Here is a 16,477-nt window from a genome sequence, read left to right as displayed (position 1 = left end):
TGGTCAAAGACAAAAGTACGTTCAGCACATGTTTGGCACCTCCCTGACAAGCTAATTGCTTTCTTGGCACCTTGGTGCGACTCGAAAAGGCAGAAGATGCACACCCAAACACCACTGGTGTTACTCAAATCACAATTCTGGTTGAAACTAACGGTCACAAACAAGACAGTCATCAAAAACTATATTTTCATGAGTAGAGCTACAGTTTTAGAGATGACCTAATAAAAACTCATTCATAAAAGTCCAGATCCAGGTATTCGGAAATTAAATAGCTGGCACACAAATGCATAACATCCTGGAGGATTTCCAGTGGGCACTGAACTATTGAGTCTGGGCTTGTTAAAGAATTAGACAAAAGACATCAAGTCAGATACTTGCAGTACAAATTTAAATGTCTGGGACACCTTGTTAAATCTTGGCAGTCATACTGTCGGTAACTACAAGGTGGACAAATGTAGGAGTTAAAAAAAAGACGTACATTTGGAGAACTATTTCACAGAAATGGAGCTGAACATGCTCTGAACGTTGCCAGCACTTCTCAATTGGAAGGTTGCCCATGTGGATTCAGGGCTATATTTGGAAAATGACTCGCAGCACGTGATCTAAACTTTTGACTTTGTGAACACGATTATGTGGGTCAATGGATTAAAGTCATTAAAAGCTAACCCCAATCTAAATTCAAAAAGTGTCATAATATACTGAAGATTGCTGGAATTACGGCTTGTTGTATCTTAAGAAAAGTATGCATTTCTCCCTGGGGTAATTCACTGAGCACATGACATATGGCATACTGATCACACGACACCGCAGGTCCAGCTGGAAGATCAGACCTTGTGGCGAGAGAAAAAAAGCACTTCGGGCTAGTTCCCCTTCTCAAACAAAAAAACAATTGTGTTTAAACTGGGAGAATCAAACGGCCTTTCACGGGCAATCAGCAGCTACCAACCACCGCTTGATCTACCGAAACAATACAAGTGATTAATGAGCGCCTCAATACACAAGAGCAGTCCCTGTCCTGCTGGAGAAAACAACCTGAGGCACATGAGAGCAAGAGCTTTCCATGCAGCGGTTCCCGAGATTGTAATTTGACTTCTGTGACACAGAGACACAACAACTCTGCAAACAAGTATGTTTGCCAGAAGAGGGAACGTTTAATATGGGGCCACGACCTCGCTGTCGACATGGATTTTTCTTTGAGTTAGATGCTGCTTGGCTTTGGTACAGAAAGGCAAACAAGGTCAGCGGTTACTTGTGTGCATGTTGTGGCCAGGAAACATGCAGTATTCCCTCAGGACAATGCAAAGTCTCTGCTGACTTCTGAAACTGTTATAACTGCAGACTCTGCTTTTCCTAAACACAGAAATGTTGGAGCAGGGATAAGCTCAGGCCAAGTTCCGAACCACATCTATTGAAATTCATGAACTGCATTTGAAAACGAGTAGAACATGTGCATTTCTTAAAGTGGTTTAAGCCTCGTTTACAAGACAATGTTTTCAAGTGAAAACAAAAAACAAAAACGTCAGTTACATTGACATGCATCCATTTGAAAACGGCTCCCAATGGGGAACTTTTCAAAAAAGATTTGCTCAATCTCTAGTTGGAAGATTTTAAAGTGCTCAAAGCAAAAACAAGACACGAACTCACACTGCCAACTTATTTGGGAATGGTCCTGCTTCTCTCTGCAGGTAAGCTTGGGTGTATCCGTCCGTGTTGGGCCACACCAGAGAGGGCCTTCACAGCCATTTTTTTTTATTGAGCAATTTTGGGGGCTTCGAGGAAACAATGTTGAGAACCAATGGCTTGGATGACATCAACACAGTGGTGCTCTGTTTGAAGCTCCAGGTGAACATTTGGTTTGTTTTGCGGCTCTCGTTGCTTAAAGCCAGATCAACTTGCTTGCAAAGTAATTGTAGCGTACACCCACTGAGAACACCTCCAACTTAAGCAAATGGTTATTTAGGCTTGCCAGACCACACTGAGGGAAGCAATTCCACCGGGGACATGAAAGCCTGTATCATCCACTTTACTTAATCCCAAGTGTTCTGACAAAACTACAAAAAAAAAGTACTTTGTGTTATGTCCAAATATGACGACAATGACAAGACAACCCACTCTGTACGCGATAACCCATCATTTGGTACGAATGTCGGAATGCGCGTCGGCCCAGTGGCACTCTGTTCACGCTGCATTTCACTTCTACTGTGTTTGCAGATTCAGTGCTTGGGACCTCAAGAAAGAACCGCTGAGTCAGATATTCAGGAGACTGACAGCGATGGGGGTCTGTATGGACAACTAATCCCCCCATGCGTGCATGCCCTGGCCAAGCTCTTTTCACGAGACCCGTGGAAACTAACCCCTTCACAATCCCCGTCAACTCCCTGCTATTGGCAGGCATGCCACAATCAGCAGTTAATTTGATAGAAAACCCAAATGGGAATCACCTCCGATTTGTTTCAGGAAGTTTCCAATAGTCCTGGAGAGGGAATTCGCTGTCATAAACAACCCATCAGTCACTTTGCTGTGCAACATACACAAACTCCACTGTCTCAACTGTTTCAGCCACATACCGTCCGGCGTCCCTCTCTAAACATACTCGGGCTGTGGCTGAAGTCAGGTTCAGCAGATCATGATGTCACTTTCATAGCCGGCATTCCTCTCATTCAGAGGCAAGCCTGCTTTTTATAGTCTCAGACCCCATGGAAGGAGGAAATAGCCAAGATACCGGGGGGAGCGAAAGTCTGTACTGGCAGTGTGATGGTGGGACATGTGATCGTTGTGAATGAAATCCGTCACTGTAGAGCAGAGCATTCACCGACATTCCTCAATAGACAACAAAACAAGTAAAAGGGAGAGACTCATGATAAAAACCTCTGGTGTTATCCCGAGGATTACAGTGACAAATGCATATGCTAAGAAGTACTCTGGCATACTTTGAGGTTGTGAATATGCATTTCAGGTATGTAACTTCACTCATAGATTAGTACAATGTAAAAACATACAAAGTACACCAAATCTAGTGTGTAATAAGTTTTATGTAAACATCTTTATACTATTATCTACTTTTTCTTGGTTGAGATTTTTTATGAAAATGAATTGAATCAAAAAGTCACGAAATACTTCTTTTTATGGGAGAGTACTTTTGTACGTTTACTTTTTAACTTATATGAAACTCTAGGTCCATGATGTTTGAAAACAAAGTGTTTGGGAGTGATATCAGTGATGTGTGAGGATGGCTTGTGCAGCTGTGCAGTGAGAAGTCTCACATCTGTCAGAGTGCTAGAGAGTTCAGTCCCATTGTTAAATGCCCCAGCGGAGGTATGTTGTCACACAGGAGCAGTTTCTACGAAACCGGCTCCAGATAACTCCGGAGCGACTCCTCAATTTATGGCTTTGAAATTAAACAAAAAGTGACATGTCGTTAAAGTTGTCTCTTCTCACAGAATGTGAAGTTGAAGCCAGTTCCCAAAAACTCACCTTTCATCCAGTCGACAACTTGCTTTGGTGTCCACTTCGTTATCGGCTCCATTTCTTCTTATTTTGTCACAAAGAAAATACAAAAAAAAAACAAACAAACAAAAAAAAAAACAATGTGGCGACGTTGGTTAGAGACTTAAATTTACTAGTTTCTTTCACATTCTTCTGCGCGGATCTGCGATGTCCGTGTGTTTGTGTTCACGCACTGAACAACTCTGCGCACGCCTGACCGGAGGCTGGACTGAAAAACCCCGGCAGCCCCGCACCTCACCGCCCGCACTCATGATGCCTTCACGAACATCAAGGAATGCAGACTGAAAATCACAAACCGCTCAAAATAACAGAAAACACGCTTTAAGGAATATTTTAATGCTAAATCACAGATACAACCATCTTATCTAATATTTAATAATAATTAGGGAAATGTCAATGTTCTTGTAAAAAACCTAACAACAATTGACAGCCTCCAGTACTTCCCGAATAACAGGCAGAATTTACATAATGTACTTGAACGCAGCGGGTGATGTTGTTAGTTTCTGTGTTCACCACCCGCGTTTGAAAGTGGAGGTGTTATTATCAAACAATGTGTTACTCATCTGAAAACATGTTCCTGATCAAAGCAAGTCCCGAAAGAAACACCAGGATCAGTACATGTGCTCAATTATTTGTCACATTTCAAAATCACAGCCTGATTTCTTTCGCGTTTCCTCAGTATTCATGTGTTATTTAACACTGTTAAATCATCAGTGATAGAAATTACTTGAAAACAGAGTGTTTAATCACATATAGATAGTAAAGCCTATGTTCATGTGCGAGAAATGAAAAACAAACTAGCTTAGTAGACTGAATATGACACACCACTGCTCTCTGTTGGTAACAAGCCTACTTGCAAGTGTGTGTGTGTGTGTGTGTGTGTGTGTGTGTGTGTGTGTGTGTGTGTGTGTGTGTGTGTGTGTGTGTGTGTGTGTGTGTGTGTGTGTGTGTGTGTGTGTGTGTGTGTGTTAGATTCACTTGTTTATTTATAATATTTGTTTTAAAAACCATTGAAAGTCCTGTCATGATACTGATTAACAGATATCTGTCCCAGCAAGGGACCATCCATAAATGGTCTTAATTTTATTATTTCAAATGGCAGTAGCACTGTATGACCAGTTCACACATGACTCAACAACCATGTAATTCTTTCACTGAGATGAAGATGATAGACACTATGTAATGTGATGCTGGCTGCATTGGTGATAGCAAGCAGCTGGTACAATGAGGCTTACAGTATTGCAACAGGTGGCTTCAGTACAAATGAATTAAAAATCCAAAATATCAAATTACACAGGCTATATCTAACGCAAAAATAGAGTAATAGAAAAAAAAAACTTTTGACGATTGATATTATGTATTGACTGTGGCTGAGTAGCAATGAATATTATGAAACAAGGTTAGGTTGCTTACAGATATATAACCATGCCTTTTCATTAATTCATGTGTGGAACACACCTTGTATGAGGGAGAGAAAGTCCCATCCCTTCCATGGCCTCTGTCATTATACAACAGGAAGCTGTTGTATAATCTGCACCATAATCAGTAATCAAAGCCAGATTAAAGCACCTGCTGTTATTAAACTTGGCCATGCATCAATTTGCTGTCAGGGATATAATGGAAGCCACAATAAAGTGTTTTGCCGCTTACGTTCAGCCTCTTGTTTCAGCATGCTGGTGTAATCGCTACGTGTACAGATCCGAGATGCAGTTAGAATAACAGCATGTCATAAGTGAACGAGATATTTAGTTCTTCTTGTCTGAGCCAGGCGACTGTGGCGTTGACTGGTGGGTGGAATTGACGTGTAAGCATCAGATAAAGATGAACCCAAGGGACAGTGGAAAGAAAGTAACAATGTAAATATGACAAAAAAATATATTGCTGAGTTGGAGAAAATGCAAGTTATTAGCTACTTATGGGTAGAATAAAATACATTCTGAAATTCAAATGCAAGTACGAATCTAAGAAATAAATCAATGCAGTTAATCAAGAAAGTGTGCTCTGCTTCTTCTTCACACTTAATTCAAAAATTGAGAATATTTGAAGAATATCTTGGCACAATCCAGATCTGTTGCTAATCCCACAAATGCATGGCAACATTTGAAAAGGAAATAACTAAGCTTTCCAATGGGCTGCAACGTATTGCCAAGAAGAAGAGAGAGAGAGAATTGATATACAATACATGCAGACAGACACTCACGTACATACTCACAGGAAATCTGAAGTCACCGCTGAATGTCAAAAGCTTGTTCATGCACTGTGGGAGAAAACTCATGCATGTGCAGGGAGAATATGCAAACTCCACATGATGGCCTCAAATCCATAACCATGTCATTAACCAGAGTTCTAACCACGACTCCGCATTAGTTAACATACACACAATCTACTAACAAAGACCTGAATAAACACACAGCTGGATTGAGGATTGTTTCCCAGATCTTTTCTTCAGTATACAGGGATTCTACTGTCTGTTTATCCATAACAAAGCAGGGCAAAACAATGTGTAGAAGGCTGGATCAGATACAAGCTAACAAAGGATGAGACATGGGGGGGCTTCTTCACCAGGTCACCAGTCCATCTCAAGAGGTGAGACACTTGGAACATTTAGAGCTACTAAATCCACATAATTGGACTGTGGGAGTAAACCGGAGCATCTGTAGGAAACACGTCAACTACACACAGAAAGACTGTTTATGCTATTTATGCTATATGATATTATGTTTTTATCATTTGAACAAAAATACAATTTCAGGCTGCTGAAGTGTTGTTAAATTTATAAAATGATAGACTAAAATCACCACATGTGTGTTTATATGTTGAACCAGTTGTGTAAAGTTACAATTTGTACTACTAGTATACACAGCGCTTTAAAAAAACAAACAACTGACTTAGGACAATGAACGTAAGTAGTCCTGAAAGCTCAGATCTTTTATTTACAGTCGTACGTGGTTGCCAGGCGTCACAAACAGGCCTCCCCGCTGGAAAACCCTGCTCACTTTCTTTGGGAGCGGTCCGGGCTGAAGGGAATTTAGCTGGTGTGGAATTCAGAAGATGCCCCCCCCCCCCCCCCCCCCCCCCCCCCCCGATAGGATTAAAGGAATGGTGAGATTGTTGTGGAGGTGGGGCGGAGGATGGAAGCAGTCTTTGGTCATGAGAACAGAAAGGACCGGGTATATTATGCTGGGTGGTAAGATTATTTTTAGTGCTGTAAATCAGAAATTCAGAAATAATCTGCACTTCCTCTTCGCTAAAGGCCACCGCTGACCAGGTATCTGAGCACAATCTAGTTCTTCACTCCCACCTCCCAGACCACTAACACTAACACAGACGTGCAAAGATAAGCAAACTCTTCATGATCTCCATTGTTTTCTGAATCAACATTTATTTCACTCACAAAATACAGGAAGTCCAGTTTTGGCCGTGTGTATTATTCTGGCATCGACTTTTAAAAACGAGGCTTCTAATGGCACACAAACAGAGGCAGGCACATGAAACATTGGAAAAGGAAGTTATCTGATTCATTATGTAAGGCGACGGGATATAAAGGGGCTGAGTGTGTTGTTTCAGTACAAATTAACCTCACACTTCCTGTTTGCTCTCTAAACACTGCAGATTTTCAATGTCGGTGAGGAAACGTCCCATAACCCAGCGCAAAGACGTATCATCCAGCTAGCGTTGCCTTATATTCCACCCGGTATGCTTAGTAGCATCTGAGTGGGTGGCCGCATTGTATTTCATCCACAACATAACGGATCAGGGATTCAACATTGCGTGGCTATGGCCCAGTCCCTTCAGGCTTAAGTTGTAAAAAGAGCAAATCATAATAAAAACCTCAACAAGTGCGGCTTTGTCATGCCTTCATATGCTCATCTGTGCCCTATAAAATCCTCAAAACTGCCCTTATCTATATTCTTCAACATCGCACTGCTCCTTTCCTGAAGCACGCAAACCAGATAAATGGTCGCAGTGACACCGAGGCGCCTCCTCGCAGTGTAAATGAAGGCTTCGGACTCATAAAGAGAGCAGTGTGCTTTTAAGTACACTGCAGATCCTGTGTGCTGGGAGCTTAATGGGAAGAAAATCCGAAGGCTCAGTGTTCCTTAAGATGTTGAAAAAGAAACTACACGTCAAGCAAACACATTGTATTTCCAAGTACGCCGATGATCGTCCATGTAAACTGGTGGAATTCATGGGTCCCCCACACAACTTTCACACACGGTTGAATGCTGGACTTCTCTGATGTTCTTCACATTACAAGATACTATCGTTAACATCTGTTGGGAACTATAGTGAATAAAAATCCTTCTGGTGCTACTTCAGTGCTCGTAATACCTGGCAAATCGTTAGAACCTAGTCTGCAACTGTCATATCTGTTTCAGTCACGGTTTTCAAGATTAATTGGTAATTTACTCACTATCAGTTATTTTTCTTCGTCATTTGTTACAAAAAAATAATGAAAGAACATATCTTAAAAATTAATTCCTTCCCGACCCCCACAATTTGTCCCACGTTGCCCCTCGAGGAGAGGCCAGCACTAAACTTTAACAACCACTGGTCAAACCAATACACGTTTATCTGATGCTCAGAGGTTAGTTCATACTCGTCTAAATCATCAACACCAGACGTAAAAATCCCTGCATTCAGTGTGTTTTCATATAAATAGGAGGGAATGCAGTCTATTTGTTCATCTAACGACCTTTACTACAGTTGCACGTGAAAGGAGACAAGCGGTGGAGGTTTAGACGGCGTTCTGCGAGCTTGTGGGGACGGCGGGTCTGACGTTGAGGTACTCCAGGACAAAAATCTGCAGGATTTTGTTGAGGTTCTGGATGGAGGTGCGATCGAGGTTCTGCTCGTTGTCGCTGAAGGAGTGCCACACCGAGGGGAAGGGGTAGGGGATGAGGTGCAGGATCCGGACACCTGGGCGAGAGGCACAGAGGGAGGATCAGCCAAGCAGAGCAACACAGGGAAGACGTGGAATCAGAGACCCGGGAGTTGCTCGGTGTGCGAACCTCTGTTGAGGAACGGTATGTGATCGTCGAGCACGTGGGCCACGCGCCGATCAGGCCAGAAATACTCCACGCTGTCAGGATGCTCCGCGAGCTGGTTCTGGTTGTGCAGACGCTTCTCTGTATTCAGAGGAAAAGGTGATTACGCCAAAGAGGGTCTTGTTCAGGGACCCCTGATGCATGTTATAGGAATTTTACTTTAGTTAAAAAAAAACATTCCTCGAAAAAACAATTATACCAGGCAGCCAAGCTACATATCCAAGGTGCAGTTGTTAAAGCTGAACCAGTATTCATACTTGATTCAGTCATTTTCATTGTGTAAGCTTTATTTATTTATCATTTGAAAGCCATAGATGAATGAATAACATCATCAGGGAAGTATGGATTCATTATTAAAGACTTATAGTGTACTATATGCAGGTCCAGCATTGGTTTAGCATGTCAATGTGACCTTAAGCCAGACACCGAACATTGAATTGAACCTTGTATGGCAGCCATACGTTTGTGTGTGTGAATGTCACCACTTAAAGCTGTGAAGTAAAACACTAAATGTATAGATATATATTTTTTAAGTTCTTTTAGATGCATCTCATCGTTGGCTCAAATTACTGTTGTTGTAGTATACTACTACTACTGTATGAAATGTATTGGTGTGCGCATTTTGTTTTCTTGTTTGGCTCTTAAAATAGTTGCTTATGAGTTATTTTATTGTTATGCTTGAAGTGTGGTATTTTAGATTCTTTCTGTTCAAAAAAGGAATTTCTACTTTAGGACAATAAAGTGCACTGATCGTTTCGTTGATGTTATGACAGTATAAGTCAAATGGAAAAAAACAGAAGCGACAGTATGTTGGTGTTACTGCCACATTGGCCTCCATATGAGGATGACTAATAGAAGTGACGTATTAATGACTCAAGTTGAACATGACTCATGTTTGTGCCACACCTTCCCAGAATTAAGCGGCCCATTAATAGTGTCCCATATGATACAGAATTATGGCGATTTAGTCACCTATGTTTTGAAATCTGGTGAGCCAGGGCGTCGTGTTGGAGAACTGGGTGCCAAAGCGAGGACTGGGAGCCCCGATCAGGTCCAACAACACAAACAGATCCTGGAGGGGAAGAGACAGGGAGGGGTGAACGCCCGTGGGAAACTTTCTCTGCCCATCCTGAAGATAAACCTCAGTTTCCATAATAATCACACACTTTCTGTGGCGCTGGGCGCCAGCTCTCTGACGTTACACTATCTTACCACACACACAGACACACACACCCACACAAACTGTTATTTCGAGCTCTGATACAAAACCTGAAAAACAAAGTTGTGCTCGTCCCTCTTTAAGGTGTGTGTGTGTGTGTTTAAACAGAGATCAGTGCTAAGATGATTTGACTGAAATTGATGGGATATAAAGGAATGATGATATTGAGCTGCAATCATTCAGACAGAGGAGCAAGAAGAAGCAGACGTGGTGTCGAACCATGCCGTCCAGCTGATTGGTGTCGGTGGCTCCGGCCGGGTGCGGGTTGTCCTCCATCTTCTGGGCCAGGTGGCGAGAGCCGTACAGGGAGTCCGTGGAGGTCCACTGCAGCAGGGCCTCCTCTCCATCGAAGAAGATCAGCTGCAGCGTCAGGTTTGGACTGGAGCTCTAGGAGGATGAGAGGAGACAGTTATAAGACGACTGCTGCCATCTAGTGGTGAGAAAATTATCACAGATTTTCAAAAACAGCATTCATCCATTGAAGGTGCTGTTGTAAAAAAAAACATCACGGGGTAAACCAAGGAGACATCCATCATCCATAGTCAAGTTAAAGGCTAAACCCAACCTGCCAGACAATCCAATACCAGCCTGAGGTAAAACTTCCGTCACAATGTGTCAAAATTATAAAAATATTAATAGAAAAATGTCAATCAAATTAACTGTTGTTCATAATTTATCCACTGACTATTGCAATGTTTTATTAAAAGGAGCAAACAAACTTGAAGTGTGAGTGGGCATAAGAAGCAATGAAAGCTAATTTCCTTTTTTCTTATCTAGAGAAAAAAACCCTATAACACTGCGACGGGCTAGATTTCAGATTTACAGATCTGGATAACTGACTAATTTATGTGTTGATTTATTTTATTCTATTCTCTATTCCGGTTGCAAGAAAAATAAATACAAAATATGAGAATGAAATTAGGGACATTTTAAAAGTAATTATGTTGAATTTGAACCTTTTCCATAAATTGTTCATTAATGTAAATGTTGCTGTTCGAGACATCAATTCATGTGATACATATGTAAACATGTGTACATGCAACCTCCACAGAGCGACCCCTGATCCCAGAATCCTACTAACCCAGAGACAAACAACATCATCACACACATCGATTTAATTCTTCGGGTCCGCTTTGTTTTTCCGAGGAAACTCTGCATCCGTCACAACGAACAAACAAAATGTTCACCATGATTCATCAGCTATGCTATCGATTGTGTGTTTTCTTCCATGCCAGCTGATGTATTTGTATTCTTTGCGATGGCTGTTCTGCAGTGACCTTTGTGACAGACAGCTGAGTCTGATAAACACCCCGTCCCTGGGCTGATCCGCCCGTCACTGCGATGTCTGACCAACAGACAGGCTTCTGAGCTCCGGTGAGGAACAGGGAAAGGGCAGCGCGGCACGCTACTGGAATGCTAATGATTAACTGAAGCAACTGCATGCAGGGTCATTTGAAGTAGTTGGCGGAAAGTTTCAATAAATACATTTTTATTGCAGTATTAGCATTGTGCTAGACACTCATGACCTCATGTGATGTGACAAAGAGGTTGCTCAACACTGATATTGGTTCCCTGATGCTTGACTAAACAGACCTACTGTACATAAAAGGCTTTACTTTGAATCTGCATGTTCAATTTAATAATAATAAAAAAATTTAAAAAAAGCTATTCATATCAAATTGGATCTCACATTTAGTCATGGTAGAAGGAAATGACATTTTTTCCTAATTGTACATTTAATTCTAATGATATAAAATGTCATAAATAGTATGTTTTTATATGTTGTTTTGGGGGGAAAATGACTTGAACATGTTCATCAAAGCTTCATGAGAATCTTGAGAAATGACAAAGTTTTTCGCTCAGCTTGAATAAATCATTTCTCAACATTGAGTTACGGTAAGAAGCTCCACAGTTCCTCTTACTGATCTTCACTGCAATGATTTTCCTCAAGTTGACTCATGGTCACACTTAGGTCAGCTCTGACCTCAAAACCACACTTACACAATTTCAAACTATTACTTATCATGTCTGACGAACACTTTAACTCATCGCATGCTGCGGTTCAGGTCACATGTTTTCCAACCTTCTGAGCTTTCAGCTCATCATCCAGGGCCCGGACCAGCTCCAGCATCATGGCGCAGGGGACCGCTGAATCGGTGGCTCCCAGGAACTCCTGGCCGTGCCACTGCGACGGGTAGTACTTTGAGTCGTAATGACAGGCCAGGACCAGTCGGCGCTCTGCCGACGGGTTCAGGGTGGCAATCAGGTTGGTGAAGGGCAGGGGGCCGTACGGTGTCTGCGACACAAACTTATCTTCTGTCACTTCCCAGCCGGCGCCGAGGGAACCCAAGGTGGTTTTCACATGCTGTGAACAAATTTGTGTCAAGCAAAGTCATCTAGTTGGAAATGTTGCTTCCTGCTTGATGAAACTACATAAGCGTTTGTGATTATATGACAAGTCTGATGACAGTAAATACAAGCTTGATGTAAAAATACATTTCAAGCCACCTGGCCATAATATGAGATATACTCACATCCTGCACCTTCTGGCTGCCCTCGGAACCCGGATATCTGACGACCAGCAGCGGCCTCAGGTCCCTCTGCCACATCTGCTCCAGATCAGTGCGAGACAGAGCCACGCGGATCTCATCCTGCGTTAACGTGATGGCTCTGTGGGTGAGCTGAAACAAACAAGGAGGAAACAAACAAGTAGGATGCAAAATCAGTTCAGATATCGTGAGCCAAATCACTGTGCGGCACTGATAAACCCTGTAGGGACATTTGCTATAGCACACATTTAAATCAGTGACATGTTTATGGGGAACGAAGATGCAGTGAATTCGATACACCAATCATAACATTATTACCACAAGTCTATTATTGTACCTGACTCCACTAGACCTCCTTAAGATCCTTTAAGTCTAGAAGTTGTGAGGATTAATTAATTACTCGGCTGCCAAGTTCACTGACTTTCCTTATATGGAAAATGTTGAATAGATCTGGACCACTGCAGCCTGGTAACACATAAGAGCTGCAGTTTTGGAGATACGCTGACTCAGCTGTTGAGACAGTCGCTTAGCTCTGAGAGCATTGGACCTGGTTACCTGGACCTCACTTTATCGTTGATCTTGCAGAAGTTGTATAGTACTGTGACATAAGACGTGAGGATAAAATCAGAATATGAAGTCGTACACATGTGCTCTCACTGCTCTCCAGCTCATGAATTTTTTCACCTGCACACTCATTTTTTCAATTAAATTTTGTCAAAATTTGATCAAATCCACAGTGAAACGAGCTTTAGGAAAAAAATCACAGTTAACAATTGTGATATTAATATTGACCGAAATAACTGTGATTATGTACCGTACTGTAATTTAGCAGCTTCAGGTTTTTGTTTTTTTTAATGGAATTTATTCCAAAGTAATGAAGGAAAAAAGCAAATAGTCCAATCCAAGAGCAGCTTTCTTACATGTAGGCATGGTATCATTTGTTCTGATGGCTTTTGGCAGTAATAGGCCTTCATACCTGCCCCTGACATCTCTATGCCACTTTCCCCTGCTTGTAGCACAGAAGCTTTGAGGACAAATTGTTTGCTTGTACTCCTACATATCACACTCACTTGCAGATGATGAAAACACAAACAGTGACTCACTTCCCCTGTCAGTGGTAATAATGTTTACCGGGTTGGAGGCACACAAACCCCAGCATCCACATCACCTCATATGTTAAAGAGAATGTATCTAAAATGATACAAGCGTCAATCTTCCTCATCTCTCCTCGAGACATTCAGCTTCTATTACATTTTGCTGGTTCTGTTTCCTTTCTGTTAGTTTTCACTCCAATTTCATCAGGTGCAGTGAGCTTACTTAAGTCTGTCAGTTTTCGTTTGGTTGTGTCTTTTCCATTCAGTTTGTTTGGACAATATCACCTCGTCATGGTCCAAAACACAAGATACAATGTTAATTTGATTATTATGAAACTAACACGCATAACAGCAACACATTGCACTAGACATTTGATGAAAATATAGGAAAATGGCGAATTAATGTAGTACAATCAGTCCTAAATCACAAGGGTGGATTTAAGTGAGACTTTCCACAGTCACATGTCAATTAGAAAAAAAGGAAACATAACTTAGTTTACTGAAATGATTATTTCAATCCTAACAATTTTAACACTGTGTCGTAAATTAACTGTGAAACACGTCCCCTGAGACACAAGAGCCAATTAGAGCTGCATGAAGAGGCATCGATTGAGTGGTTTCTCCTACAAACACGTACTGAATAGAGAGGCAGAGGAGAGATCGGCACTTGTTAACAACTACTCTGCTTTATTGGAGGGAATGCGTTCCCACAGCCAAATGCAACTTGAAGGGAGAGACTACAATAAGGATGTAGATTGACATTCCAGGCCTCAAGTGTCAATTCAATGCATACAAAGTGATAGAAACGGGCTCAAATAAAAATAACCATATTGATCCTTTGTTGCTGTGGTTCTCTTCTATTTGGTCTCAAAGTTCACCTGCTGAGACCCGCGGTTGTCCCGGTAACCATCCTGAGACAGGGAGCAAAAGGGACATCGCTGATGGTAAATATCAGACGAGACGAGAGCCAAAGCCTGTATCCATCCTGTTTAAGTGTCTCGCTTGATACATTTTTCAGGCTATGGAATCACCTTTATCATTCTCATATGTCTCCATTGCACTTCGCATAAACCCCATCTTGAAACGTATTGTTTAATACAGTCGGGATGCTGTGTTAAATGTAAATTACATCATGATTCTGAAATTTTAATATTTTTATTTACATTGACCACAACCTCCCAGCCAGTAATTCCAGTGTCAGGAATTGATAGTTGTACCATCCCTATAATTTATTCCAGGCCACAGTGTTGTTGTCTGCACTCTTGTCTCATATCAGGAATTCCTCCATTTCGATGCTTGACCAGGTCTTTATGTGCAGTGTTTCCATGTTCTGCCTGAGCGTGGATCTTCTCCCACAGTCCAAAAAAAGTGTGTCTGTTAAACTTTGACTTTGACTGAAGGCATACAACCGATAGTCTTTTTTTTTTTTTATTAGAAATTAAATTTACCAACAAAATAATCCTCCGTCTCGGATGCATGAAAGTGAAAATGTGTGCGCTTTCTCCCGAACCCATGACTGATGTGATAAACTGAGTGATTAACACAGACTCTTTGTTCCAGCACTGCTTATTGGCAAATGTTCAAATGGAAAAAAATATATATATATTTCTTGGAAATCAGTCCGCATTGCTTCTTCCTCATAGGTAATACAGGAGGGCACATTCCTCCATCTGTAAATAAACATCCAGTTACAAAACCTGTTCAGAGCAGGGGTTGGCTCAACAGTGACTGACTCATACAGCGGCCCTGTAATTCACTGCAGCGCAGTCAAAAGGTATAATTATGTGGTGGCATAGACTGAATCTAACCCTCCAATGAAGTGGGTTTCATTGAGCAGAGAGAGGGTTAAAAAGGGGGTCCACTTATTCCTGATGGATACCAAGACCCACAATTGGAGGATCAATGATGATGTCTGTGCTGCCATAGCAACTAGGCAATATGGAGAGGAGGAGGAGGAGGAGGAGGAGGAGAACATAAATGAGGAGCATGAATGGACAGGCATTACCCAGGTGCATCTCAGGAGAATTACACCACAGTGACGACAAACAGCACAGAGATCTGCTGATAAATACTGTGAATACGCATGAGCATAAAAATGCTTTGGACAATCTGTTACTGCCTTTTTATTTTGGGTTGATAGTAATCTAAGTATCATTAATGTTCCATTCATTAGACAAAAGCAGTCTCCACGCAGAGCTAATTTAAATGTTTTACCATGATCTCAACGTGTCAAATGCAATTTAGGTATAAAACCATGTTTTTTAATGGATAAAACTAAAATATTACGACGATAATTGCAAACAATATGTTCAATTTACCGAGAAGCATGTAGGGGGTTAATAAGATCAGAATACATGTAAAAACAATCAAGTTCTGGAAATGGTTTCACTTTACATTGAGGTTTACCTCTACACATTCCACAGCCTGTATTAACACAATATCAGACAAACAAAACAATATTGAATGTATTTACCTTTTCTTGTGTCCAGGGGATTCCAATGATACAGTGGACGGCTGTAACGCAGATGGTCACAGTGTAAAGCAGGAGCATGGTGCAAGGACCAGCCATCGATGCAGTCGTTCGTTTCCACATTCCTGTCTCTGTGTTCAAAGCTTGTGGATCATGTGAAAGGCAGGAGGGTGGACCCGAGGCTCTCTCTCAACCGTGGCGCGCCATCGTGCGTGCGTTCGTGTGCGCGCATCTCCTCGCTCCCTCTGACATCAACACCACAATGACCCCGTGACTTTTTTTTTTTTTTTTTTTATTCCACCAAGATATCAGCACATTTTTATGTAGTGTGTTCAATGTCTGGGGGGGGGGGGGGGGGGGGGGGGGGGGGGGGGTGTTAATAAACAAACAGGTATAAACAGGAGATCTGCCTGGGAACTAACACACACAAAAACAAAATGAAAACAAATAATTAATTAGTGTAGTGTAGTGTAGTGTATCTATCTATCTATCTATCTATCTATCTATCTATCTATCTATCTATCTATCTATCTATCTATCTATCTATCTATCTATCTATCTATCTATCTATCTATCTATCTATCTATCTA

At 41.6% G+C, this 16,477-nt stretch overlaps 2 protein-coding genes across 2 annotated transcripts in view; both read right to left on the bottom strand.

Annotated features, from left to right (window-relative positions):
• The window catches only part of LOC308142065 (connector enhancer of kinase suppressor of ras 3-like), a 50,546-nt gene extending 46,925 nt beyond the window's left edge, over window positions 1–3,621 (bottom strand). The window contains exon 1 of the mRNA XM_080512364.1: window positions 3,475–3,621. Coding sequence (XP_080368490.1) covers window positions 3,475–3,526 — 52 coding nt within the window. The 5' untranslated portion in view covers window positions 3,527–3,621. The remainder of the gene's footprint in view (window positions 1–3,474) is intronic.
• Window positions 3,622–6,888: 3,267 nt separating this feature from the next.
• Window positions 6,889–16,029, bottom strand: qpct (glutaminyl-peptide cyclotransferase). The gene is made up of 7 exons (XM_080512293.1): window positions 15,891–16,029; window positions 12,309–12,455; window positions 11,858–12,139; window positions 9,994–10,161; window positions 9,528–9,627; window positions 8,520–8,636; window positions 6,889–8,427 (listed from the first exon to the last, which is right to left on the bottom strand). Exons 1-7 carry the CDS (start codon window positions 16,008–16,010, stop codon window positions 8,246–8,248), a joined length of 1,116 nt encoding a protein of 371 aa, XP_080368419.1. The 5' UTR covers window positions 16,011–16,029; the 3' UTR covers window positions 6,889–8,245.
• Between the last annotated feature and the right edge of the window lie 448 nt (window positions 16,030–16,477).

Source organism: Blennius ocellaris, assembly GCF_963422515.1.
Source record: "Blennius ocellaris genome assembly, chromosome: 17".
Classification (NCBI taxonomy): Eukaryota; Metazoa; Chordata; class Actinopteri; order Blenniiformes; family Blenniidae; genus Blennius; species Blennius ocellaris.
Note: the sequence above shows the minus strand (reverse complement) of the source record. Positions and strands in the feature narration are given on the sequence as shown.